Below are 12,493 nucleotides of genomic sequence, written 5' to 3' on the forward strand. Positions count from 1 at the left end.
TAACCCTAATATTGTTTTGTTTTGTTTGGTTAAATCTGTGCACTATTGTTTAGTTAGTTAATTTAAATAGTATTCTATTTCATTGTATATATTGTGCATTTTTATATTTCATATTTTTATTATGTTATTTTTATTGTATATACTGTGGATTTTCCTTTTTCCCTTTTTATATTTAATATTTTTTACTGTTATATTATTTACCTGTACCATAAATGCTGCTGTAGCGAAATAATTTATCTATTAGTATCTTGTTAATACCAGCCACAATATAATCAAAGAGCCCATTTAAGTTACGTTGTGGGTTTAAAACCTTTTAAATATTCTGCATTAAACCAATTGTGACCGGAAGTGTTGTGTTGCTACCTGAATGTGTCAATTTAGGTTTTATTTTGAAATAATAACCGGAAGCTATGGTGAATGTGTGTGTTGACTTGATAGCGGTCGACCGGCTGAAGTCACCGGGACTGGGGAGAGACTTTTACCGCCGCTGAACGCCGCCGCTTCCCTCCCGTCCGGTTTTGCAAAACGGATACATTTCAACAACGTTTACATAGAAGTTTCTCGCGGATTTTTTTTACTGGAGTTTAAACGGCTGTCGGATCCGGTTGTATACTTTCTTCTTTCCCCGGCGGTCCTTCACACTGCTCGTTACCCCGCGGCTGTGCGGCTATCATCGGTTACTGCTGCACAACATGGTGGCCTGTCGGCGAGAAGAAGGAGCGAGTCCAGTTTGGGGATTTTAGAGGATTTTTTTAATGCCACTTTTTTTTGGACGGCTCTCACTGTGAAACCCACATTACTGCTCTCCCTTTTTAATTTATTTTTTTAAATCTTTATTCTCCCCCCGGATGTTTATGGACCATCGACCTGAGGCTGCTGCTCGAGACTCGAGCAGCACCGACCGTGTTCTGTGCACCGTGGATAACTATTGTTAGTCTACTTTAAAACAAATACAAATAATAATAATAAAGTTATCAGGCAGCCTCAAAAGTTTTGCAAAACAAAAAAGTTGCAACAACACGCGCTCACAACTGTAAAAAACACAAGTCAAATAGCAACATTGTGTTTATATTTCGGATGACTTGGTGCACGAGTGCAGCCTGCTGGAACTATCTCATCCTCTGAGTTTATTTTTATTTTTAACAGTTCCCTCTTTGAGGTTTGATTCCCTTGTTAATCTGTGGATTATTATGGATTATTATTATCATTATGGCCTAATCCAAACCGCGTCAGACCGGGATTTTTGGGAGTAGCTGCTGATACTGTTTGATGGTGGAGGTGATGATGATGACGACAGAGAACAGCGATGGTTTCCCTTCGTTATGCTTTTGAGTAGAGAGGAGCTCATTACATGGAGACTCGCCTGACATGCCAAGGAAGGAGTTGCCACTACCTGAGGGTTGGGAGGAAGCCAGAGACTTTGATGGCAAAGTCTACTACGTGGACCACGTTAACCAGTGCACGAGCTGGATCGACCCCAGAGACAGGTAGGAGCTCGTGCGTGTGCGCGTGTGTGTGTGTGTGAGAGAGAGAGAGAGAGAGAGAGATATGTTGTAGTAGGCTGCACGTGTCGCCCCTGCAAAATGCAGACTGTTCATGGCAGGTGACCCTTAACATGAATGCTTATCACAAATCAGCAAAAGCAAAGATGAATAAACGATGCATAAATATGCAACATTTTGGCCCCCAGTTCATCATCATAGCCCATCCATAGATTGTTTTTTTAACTATCAATATCAATCATAATCTCAACAAATTGAAAAATGCAAATATTTTTGAAAAGGGTTCATGAAAGATAGGATACTTTGTACATTGCAAGTTGATTATTTTAACCTACAAAAAAATAGACTGGTTTTACTGTTCACCTGAGGTCAGTCCTTCATTGCATTTCGCAGCAGGTCCATATATTAATATTAATTAATTAAATATTTAATTTAGCAGAGACAAGAACAAGGGGGGAGTTAAACACTGCTTAATGTTCAAAAGACTCAAAGAAGCAGAGAATATTTCCCTACAGGCTGTTATTGGACGTTACTCTGCTTAATATCTTAAAATAATACAAAAGGTTGCAGGTACCAGGAGTCCAAAACCCCAAAATATTCAGTTGACTAATATGGCCGCAAACCAGTCAATCATACGAGTTTGTCTCTGCCCAACCTGAGGGGGATGAGGATGCTGAGTCAGACCTTTTTTAAACCAGACACGCATGTTTAGCTCGTTTATCCCATAAAATATACGACCTAACATCTAATGAGCTGTCACGTCCCTGTGTCAAGCTGATAGTGTGATGTCTATATTATATATGTTTTGTAATGTCAGCTCTCTAATATACTTTAATTTATTTCATAAGCATGTCTTTGTCAGGGAAGTCCGATCTTAAATGAAGGTCTTTATCCACGTCACACCTTCGTCTCAAGGCGATTCCTCTCGTGCTATTAGTGATATTCTAAAGAGGAATATTGAGGTTTAGTCTCTCAATCAAACGTTATCTTTGCATCACCTTTATGCAGACAGCTGTGCATGGGAGGAAGTGATGGTGGAGAAAAGAATCAAACATAAAATCCTCTGCATGAGCTGCAAAGATTCGCCATTTTACAGAAGATTAATAAGAAACTTTTCTCTAATTGTTTCAGTCAATTTCCTAGCAGAAAATGCCGATCATGTGATGGTTCCAAACTGTTAAATGAGATAATTTTCTGCCTAATGTTGTAGTAAATTAAATACCTTGTGGTTTGGAACAAAATGGGACATTTGAATACGTAATTAATAATTTGTTTTTAGCCCAAATGTCAAGACTGATGGTCAATTTATTAGCAGGGCTCAAGAGTGTGATCTTCGTTAGGCAAAATAGAGTTGTGTAGTAAAGTGTCGACAATGCACAGGAGCTTATCTTTGGATTTCTGGATTATTTAAAAACTGAGACACCGAAATAGTAGCACAACATAAATACTGAGGTTCACAGACGGTGACGAGCAGTAAGTACTGACCCAGAAAACACGCAGGATCCACTCTGATCTGACACTGTGCTGGAGACCTAATACTCACAACCAGGGCTTCAACTAACGTATGTCATCATCCAATTATCTGCAGATCATTTTCTCGATTAATCGCCAGAAAAAGACTTCAAATGTCTTATTTCTTACCAACTAACTGTCCAAAACTGAGACAGAGCTGAGGCTCCCTGCAGCCATCTTCAATGACACATCCAGAAGGGACATTTGCATAAGAAACAGTGTTGTTTTGGCTAAAATTTTGGACGTGTGAGACTGGAAACAGCTTTAAGTGAGAGTGATGAACAGCGCAATGCCAGTGAGAGGGAATCTTTAACGAGATCCCTCGAGCGGTAAACTTTCCTGCAGAAACGACGTCTGTTTCTCAGGACTACAGCCTTTTTACCATTTGAATTAGAAATTCAACCTTGTAGCTGCTCCACATCCTTCGTGTGCGTGAACTGAATGCATTAAGTAGATCTTTGAGATAAACAAGGTGTTTCTTCTCCGTTCACAAGTGATGTCTCATTAGCCTTGAAAGCGGAGACGGGGGAATAAACTGTTCAAATCATTAGAGAAAGAAGACGTTGGAATTCAGAGGGAAGAACTCTCGTGAGACGGTAGCCTTAAGAAATAGCACAGATCGTACACTCACTAGAGAATGGATGGTAATGGAGCCGAGTTATTTTCAATATAGTTATGCTACACTTGATTTATACTTTACCCCTTGATGCATCTGTGCTTCTCTGCCTGCTTAATATTTCTTTTTGTTCTGTGTTAGTCTTTACACCTCAATAGAGGCACATTAAAGCCAATAACACCTACCAATTAACTACACGTCACATTTACATCACCATAGCAGACCATCCTTTTTTCATTTCTAAATGTTCACTGTGATGATTACTTCTGTGATGATCAGAAAGAGTGGATTATTGCAAGTTGTTTTTCTTGCCGTAGTGAATTGAATGTAAGCCAATGGTTGCTTAGAAATTTGAACAACATCGTAAAATGAATAGAAGCTGATGGCTGCCTGGCATGTTTATCACCATAAGGAAATTAATGGAAGCCAATGGCTGTAAAGTATATGTAAATAGGAGTCAATGCTTCTAAATGTTCCTTCTGAGGGTTTTTGGACATTCTCTACATTTTCCATCCTTTCTCTCTGCTTTCAGACCACTTGGAGGTGGAGATAACAATCTCACCACAAGGCCCATTGAGTAGCTTTTTCTGGGGCTTTCGACTATGTGACATGATCTTCACTTTACAGCCTTTTGTCCGGGTGTTTTTGATCTAAAAACAACCTGCTGGAGGAGATTAGGCCGCTAAAATCATTTTAATACTTTATAAAAAGCCCTGAGATAATTAGTTGAACACTGCGTTGTGTAAAATACAGTAATCAGTTAGTAAGAAGGTGGTTATAATATTGTTTACATTGAGTGGATGATTTAGAAAACTCCCATTATACATCTGTTTCATGCCATAGTCGTTTTTCATCTTCACTAGTTCCTTGAGACCCCTCGGACTTTGACACCAAATCCCTTCAATGGCTTATGTCTGGAATTCTGGAAGCTTAGCGGTTGTGGTTTTTTTCTGTTCCGTGTCTCGGTTTTGGTGTTGAGAGAACACACAAGTTCTTTACTTATTGCTGTGTGTTCCCTTTGTCTCTGCATGTTTAGTGTGCGTAGTTAATGCTAATTAATCAACTACAATAAGCTTCGGTTCCTCCATCATCAACACTACAAGCAAACAACCTGAAGATGGGAATGCACCAATCCCAGCTCTTGACTTAAATATACATTTTAAACGATTCGCCACCACACTGATTTAGTAGGTTTTGGATAAATTATGTTGGTAAAGGTTACAGAGAGAGTTATTCCTCTTCAGGTGGTTATGGTCACATGGTCTGCAAGTGTTTTGTGAGATAAGGATGTGTCATGAAGCCAGAATTTATATTTCTTTGATGTTTATTTGTCCTCGATCGTCGTCTTCATTCGGCCTGACGGTGCACAATAATCCTTTTTATCTCCATCATCTTGTTTTGTAACTCTCAACTCTGCTGTGAAAGTGCACCACGTTGATGCATTTAACTTTAAAATGCACATCGTTTTCTTTCTAAAGGCATGTTTCCAAAAATAACCCCATTTATTTAAATGGCAGCAATTCTGTGTGTAGTTTTTATTTAAATCCATGTACTTTTCAGGTTACTGTCCCACAATTCATCAGCAGTGCACACAGTGGACTGTCGTGGAATCTTAAGTGTGAATACGTGACAGGACAACAACAAGTGGAATGAATACAAACACTCATAAGAAGTGGATAAAGGTAGTTTTGAGTCCTAACATTGTGTTGTACGAGTCATTTTGACTTCTAGACACATTCGTCATGTTGTTGCAGTCTGCGGCAGGTGGAATGAAGACTTTCTCCTTTTTTAGTGAAACTCTTCTGGTTGCTTTACACTCAGACACTCAGCGGGGAAAGAGTAGAAAGCCCCAAACAAAGTCCTTCAGAAAAAACACACATTCCTGAAACACAACGCGAAGGACCGAGCGGCGCACAAACCTGATTCATCTGAAAGCCTTTTCACTGCATGCCAAGGTGCACAGAGTCAAAGTGCAGCGCTGCAAACTGTTAACTGGGACCTGCACAGCGCTGCAGTGGAGTTTTCTTTAATACGTAACCGACCACATCGTAGCTGATCTGACTGCAGACATCGATGCTGCTTTTCGTCACAAAAGCACATTTTTTACAGCGTGTTCTTTTGTTCTTGTGGGAGAAAAAATAGACTTCTTCATCTATTCAGCCCATTCATACCCTTGCATAAGTGCTGACACGATTAGTTTATTTATAGATAAGTCAATACATCTTTTTAATGCCATTCCCCCCCTTCTCTATTTTAAATGCCCACTCTTTTTTAAATCTTGTGATTTGTTTTTTGCCATTTTCCCATGTTTCTGTTCACTGTTCACAACCTCCGATTTTAAACGTAATTCATGTTTTTATGAGCTGTCACTCACTCGCGAACACAGAACACTTCTGTGATATTTACCACAGTCACACATCTCTGCTTCTTCAGGGAGGAAGAAGCAGAGATGTTTAAGATTACTCAAATATTTTCTGCTGCCAAACTAAGTCGTACTTACAGGAAAAGTCTGCCGACATGTTTTACCAGTTATCATCTGCAGGAGTAAGAAAAATACACCAAAAAAACAAAATAGGCCTAAAGATGTTAGTCACGTGTACTTTATCTGTCATAGCGTTCCCCTTTCATTCTTGTATCACCTTACTGTCGGCTTGTCAGCTGATTATTGCTGTTTGCTTTGCATTACTATCAAAAACCTTTCTGCCCGTTCAGTATATTCATATTTGTGGTATTTACATTCTGCTCTTAACCGCAGAAATGTGGCACGAGCGCATTCAGTGAAATGAGCTTGAATTCCTGCATCACAAAGGTTGCGAGGACGCCAAGAACCGGTTTGAAATGATCCTCGACGAGAGAAGGAGAAGCTGTCAGAGGAGTACACAGAAGCTGAGGAGACAGAAACATGAAAGAAAGTCAAGGTCTTGAATTGACTGTGAAACCCTTCTCACTATAGTGCGTGGTATAGGAATGAAGACAGACAGCAAGCCTTATTCTGACACTGACAGCTCTGTGTGTGTGAGTGAGTGAGTGCGTGTGTGTCTCTCACAGATATCTGATGATCTGGATTTTAATATCTAATGTACCTGCAGCCATACATGACTTCTAGTGCCGATTTCATGTGAAATATTCTATGACGGCCATCTTTTTTTTTTTTAATTTTTATTTATTTTTTTATAAATATCCCTCTTTTGGGTTTAAATTTATTTATTTTTCGAAACAAACACGATTTAAAAAAAAAAAAAAAAAAAAAAAAAAGACAACCCATTTTTCTAATTAAAAAGACATTCTGTTTCTGAGTCCCGATTAAAGAACTTTCTGCTGAACTTCAACAGGACTGATGTGAAAAAATGAAAGAAGTCGGAGAAAAGAAAATCTCAGGATGTTTAATAAAGAAAAAGCCAAGGTTGCCTCCTCTTCAGAGTGCAATAACATCCCTCCGCCCTCGCAGTGACGCATTGAATGCATGTCGTCAGGTGAAAGGAATGTTATCCGGATAACAGCGCCGTCACTTTAACGAGGTTATAACGTGCAGAATGTAATCTGTCCGTTTTTATGATAAATATACATTTTATTTGGATGCCTCATATGTTAAGCATAATGGATTACACTGTGAGGGTGAAAGGGATATACTGTGTGTGTGTCTGTGTGTGTGTGCGCGTGTGCGCGTGCGCGTGTGTGTGTGTGTGTGTGTGTGTGTGTGTGTGTGTGTGTGTGTGTGCGCGTGTGTGTGTGTACTGTTGGACCTTGAAACCCATGAAACATAGTTGGAAGCCTTATAGCTCCACTTGAGGAATTTATACGCTGCTCTGAATGAAGGTTTGTCTGACTCACCGCTCAGACATGCAGCCCGCCTCTCTGTGTGATTGCACTCTGCCGCACGCTTTGTCAGTTTGCATTAGAGCGCCGGGGCCCGGCCTGGCTGTTTACCTTGGTATGTGAAACCTGGAGGTGTGTGTGTGTGTGTGTGTGTGTGTGTGTGTGTGTGTGTGTGTGGACTTGGCTTGGGGGTTTTAAAGGGTGAAATGGCACCTGTGTGAATATTCTGCAGATTAACTTTTAGACCACTTTGATGCCAAAAACATCCCAAGAACTCAGTGTTTTCCACAGTTATTCTCTCAGATAAGCTTCTTAAAAAACACGCAGACCATCATGTGACACTCTCAACCCATGCTTTGCAATAATTGGTAGGTTTAGCAGTTACATAACGCAGAGTTACCCACTCTGGGTATAAGTAGGAGGTCAAACATCCAACATCAAAATCAGTAATTCCTAATTTGTAGACGTGCAGAGTAAATAACACCTGTTTTGTTTTGTCCTTGCTATAGCCGGGGTTGACGATATGCTTTTAAGTGCATATGTTTCTTCAGCAACACTTGACTAACCTGCCATTAAAACCTCCAATGAGCAAGTTGGAAGTGATGGCTGTGGAAGCAATCGAATGGACCCGAACCAGAGTTTAGATCATTCTATGTATTCTTTGTGTGTATTTACTGGATTGGACTTCTTCTCGTTGTCTTCGGCGGTCTGTAGCTGTCACAATTCATCAGACAACAAAAAAAAATGTGTTGTTGAGGTTTAAAAATCTTAACTATTCACAACCCCGAGATATTAATGACCCTAGAAGTGCTCTTTAGTTTAGGAATCAGCTGTAATAAGTGTTCTTATCATATATTATATTCTCCTGTCTGTTCTGGGGTTGTTTGTCGCACCGAGTGATGTCACTGTCATTGTCACACACACACACACACATGGCGGTTCTTGTCCACTACCTGTTCCCAGTATGCGGGGCTGCAGTGCATCATGGGAGAAGAGCTACACGTGGCTTTTTGAATGACCGATGGTGACATGGAGGGGAGAGCAGTGAGGACGGGACGGGGTTTAGTGGCTGAGCGGAGTGAAATAATGGGATGTGGAGACCCGGCCAGACTAACCAGCCGGCTGTTTTTTTTCTTTCTCTGGGATCAGCGCTTTGGCCGAAGCCTCCCCCGTCTTCCTGAGCTAAATTTAGAGCGGAGCTGAGGGGGTCTTCTCCGGGGCCCCTTTCATTATTCATCAAGCTGAAAAAGGACCCAGTTCAGTTTCTCTCTCTCTCTCTCTCTTCAGCAGTGAGCCGTCGCTCTGTGTTTGTTTGTATCTGCAGTCACGAAAAAAAACTCAAGAGGCAGCAAAGCCAAAGAGGAGAGCTTTATACTCTGCTGGTTGTCGTCTCCATCGATGAGAGGTGCTTCTCATCACGTTTGTACATTTTGTTACTGGTTGTCTCTGAGGATAAGCATAGTTTCACATTTATTAAGACCAGTGCGATACTATATTTAAGTTTTTAGATCGTTTGGATTCAGGTTTTGTGACTAGAGTTAGCTAAAATACAATACTAAACTATCGGCTCTCACGTAGCTAACATGCTTTTCAAACCAGTGTCTCTACACTGGGCCAAAGAAGGTTTGTTAGAGAATGAAATGCCACTCTGTACTGTCTGAATGTTGAAGTGAAGAACTACAACATTTGAATGGCCTTCATTGGGACGGCGGGACGTTGCTGGCTGAGCTGTAGCTCGTCATATTAAAACAATAGTACATTATGCTGCATTCACATGGAATCAGGAAACCATAGACGCAGATGACGATATGAAAATGCATTCAATTTAAATTATTTTGCGTCTACTATTATGTTATTATTCTAGTTATGCATGTAGCTAGCTCTTAATATTCTTAAAAACGTTCTCCTTTTGTGAGGGAGCTACGTAACATCTGCCAGAAAGTAAAGTTATTTGAATTTTGGATGGCAACGGCGTCTACAGAGACCGTTGCAGGTGTTCTCACCTCTTTTCCATCTATATTTGATTTTTTCTTTGAATAATATCTTTATGAATGGAGCTTCTGAAGTCTTATCTTCACATGGGACTAGAAGACACAATACAATAATAACTTGCTTAAGTTGTACCACACGTTACCTTCATTGCAGGCTCATTTTTCCTGCTGTTGCAGTAGAAACTAAACAACAACAACAACAACAGGTGGGAATACAAATTTGTGAGGTAGAGTTGAGCGTCCCGTCTGAGTCGGGCCGCTGTGAGGCCGAGGGTTGCCCCAGAAACCTCCAGGCGATGTGTCAGTGCTGCTTGTGGAATGCCACGGGCCGGTTTCCTCCTATTGTGACCGGCTAGTGAGACCCCCCCCCCCCGACACACACTTTCTCCTTTCTCCACCCTTGGAGGTGAATAGAGGACTCAGTGAAACTACCCACCCCCTCCACTCACACTCTCTCCCTGCCTCTCCCTTTCAGCCTCCTGGAGCTGCTTTCATTGAGCCCGGATGTTTTAGTTTGGTCACTTTTTTCAGACTCTATAATATCTGGAGCATCATGTTCGGGTTACTACGTAATATATTTTTAATTCTAGGTGACTTTTAGGGCTGCAGCTAAGAATTATTTTACAAATAAAATGCCCTGAAGCTCGAGTGATATATTCCAAATAGTTGCTGTTGGTCCGACCAACAGTCCCAAAACCAGCAAATCCTCATATTTAAGAATCTGGAACCAATTCATGTTTGACATTTTTCCTTAATAGTTGTCTCAAATGATTGTTTAATTGTCAAAATTGTTGACGATTGATATTTGTTGTTGTTGATGAACTATAGCTGTACAGCTGAACGATCGTAAATCACTTTATGTGATTTATGATCTTTTTAATATGAATGAACTGAAAGTCCTATAGATTATTACAGGGTCTGATACATTCCTGTGTTATCATCCTGTTAATGGATCAATCAGTTTTCTGCTTAATCAAATGAAAGTTTAGTAAAATGTGTGAAAATAGTGAAACGCATCAATCCTTCCAGAGCTGAAACTGTCGAGAAAGGTTCTCAATTTACATGTTCAATGAAGTGAAATTCAGAAAACTGGAAGTCGACACGGCCGAAAAGTTGAATCCAGCTCATATTTTTATTGCCCAGTCATCAGTTAAACAGGCCTCGCACTAATCGGCACGCTAACTATTCATGTCGATTACATAATCACTTATTCAACAGAGCGATAGCAGCGGGAACAGATGGATTCTTACATCTGTGGCATCTTGGCAGAGACGGGGACTTGGACTCACACTCAAGTCTCACAGTGACTTGAGATTTGACTTGCAAAAAATGACTCGTGAGCATCTCTGGGTTTGAGAAGCTAGAAGGATGTGTGTTAAGATGGTGTGTCTTTATTCATAGTGCTTTGTAATAGTATTTTTAAGGTGATCATGGACCAAACAACTTCTCAATGCTGATAGTGGAAGCTAAAAGGTTAAAGCAGTGATGATACAGTACACCCTTTGAATCCCACGGAAGTGCCAGAAACTGCAGTTCCTCAAATGGCCACTTGCGCTGGTCCATGTCCATAAACCCCCATGTTTACAGCAGAAATAAACATGTTTACAGTCTGGTACAAAAACTATTTTGGTCGTGTTCCCGCTCATGACAACTGTACGAGGTGAATTTGTATAACTCGCCCTTTTAAGTTATACAAAGGCTTTTTTATACAGTCTAAGACTGCAGACAGCAGATGACTGAACGTCCATTAGAACCATAAGAGACTTGAGACTTGAACTCTAGCTCAAAGACTTGAGACTTGTGAACATCGCTGCATCTTGACAGAACCTGAGGTTACTCACAATCCCTTGAAAAATCTCCACCGCTTGTTGGTGATTAATTCTGTCTCGTCATGTTCTGTCTGGCTCTATTAAAGACTGAGCATTGAAGTGTGTGTGTGTGTGTGTGTGTGTGTGTGTGTGTGATGTTTCATGCACACCTTTGTTCTTGATAAATACTCTGTACATGCCAGAGACGTGGACGTACATGTTGTTAAATATCGTGTTAATGATTGAGATTGATTGAATGATTGATTTCCGTCTCTCAGACCGATGAGATCTCAGCGGAGAGGATTCTGTTTCTGAATCTTTATTTTTTTACGATTGTGTTTTCTTCAGGCAGACGAAGCCTCTGACGTTCGCCGACTGCATCGGGGATGAGCTGCCAGTGGGCTGGGAGGAGGTGCACGACCCCGCCGTCGGAGCGTACTATGTCGACCACAACACCAGTGAGTGTACTGTTTTACTCATCTCTCTGCTCATCTCTTCATCTCTGTTCTACATTTCCTCCCCCCATCATTCCTGTTACCTGTCCCTTGTTAACTATCTACACCTACATGTATGTCTGATGTTTTTGTGCTTTCTGTTGTGTGCCAGAACTGACATAAGAACTTAGAAAGAGGACTTAGAACTTACTTATTCTTGTGTGTAAATGTGTAAAGCATGCAATATACATGAATCTGAAACCTTAAAAATCAATAGTCCACTGCTTATGTAGTTTGTTTGAATTGTTCATTTGGATACATGAGTTCTAATAATCAGGAAGTGTCTTATCAGTCTGTTATGACAACTCTTAAGATGTTTTCACTGTTAAAAGTCAACCAGAATAAATACAAGTCATGTGATAAGTCTGATAACTCATCTCTGATTTACTGTCATGTTTGACCCAGTTTTAAAAATGCTCAACAACTGGAACTTGACCACAGACATCTGTAGCTCACAGTTTCAACTCCTACATCCCCTTCCTCCTTCACTCACTGTCCTTCTCTCCACCTTTGTCTTCCTCCAGAGAGCACCCAGCTGGAGGACCCGCGGGCCCAGTGGCAGCGGGAGCAGGAGTTCATGCTGCGAGACTACCTGGCCGTGGCAAGTGACGCGCTCAGCGCCCAGAAGGAGATCTACCAGGTGAAGGAGCAGAGGCTCCGCCTGGCGCAGCAGGAGTACCGGCAGCTCAACGACGCATGGAGGGACAAGTCCACGTCACAGACCAGCTGTGAGTACCAAGTCCACGTCACAGAC

General features: G+C 41.0%; 1 protein-coding gene across 1 annotated transcript in view; it reads left to right on the forward strand.

The window, feature by feature from the left end:
• The first annotated feature begins 445 nt into the window (after positions 1-445).
• The window catches only part of wwc1 (WW and C2 domain containing 1), a 37,260-nt gene continuing 25,212 nt past the window's right edge, over positions 446-12,493 (forward strand). The window contains exons 1-3 of the mRNA XM_031868994.1: positions 446-1,487; positions 11,594-11,703; positions 12,264-12,467. Of these exons, the coding sequence (XP_031724854.1) occupies positions 1,369-1,487; positions 11,594-11,703; positions 12,264-12,467 (433 nt within the window). The 5' untranslated portion in view covers positions 446-1,368. The remainder of the gene's footprint in view (positions 1,488-11,593; positions 11,704-12,263; positions 12,468-12,493) is intronic.

This window comes from Anarrhichthys ocellatus, unplaced genomic scaffold, assembly GCF_004355925.1.
Source record: "Anarrhichthys ocellatus isolate YVR2014 unplaced genomic scaffold, GSC_Weel_1.0 scaffold45, whole genome shotgun sequence".
NCBI lineage: Eukaryota > Metazoa > Chordata > Actinopteri > Perciformes > Anarhichadidae > Anarrhichthys > Anarrhichthys ocellatus.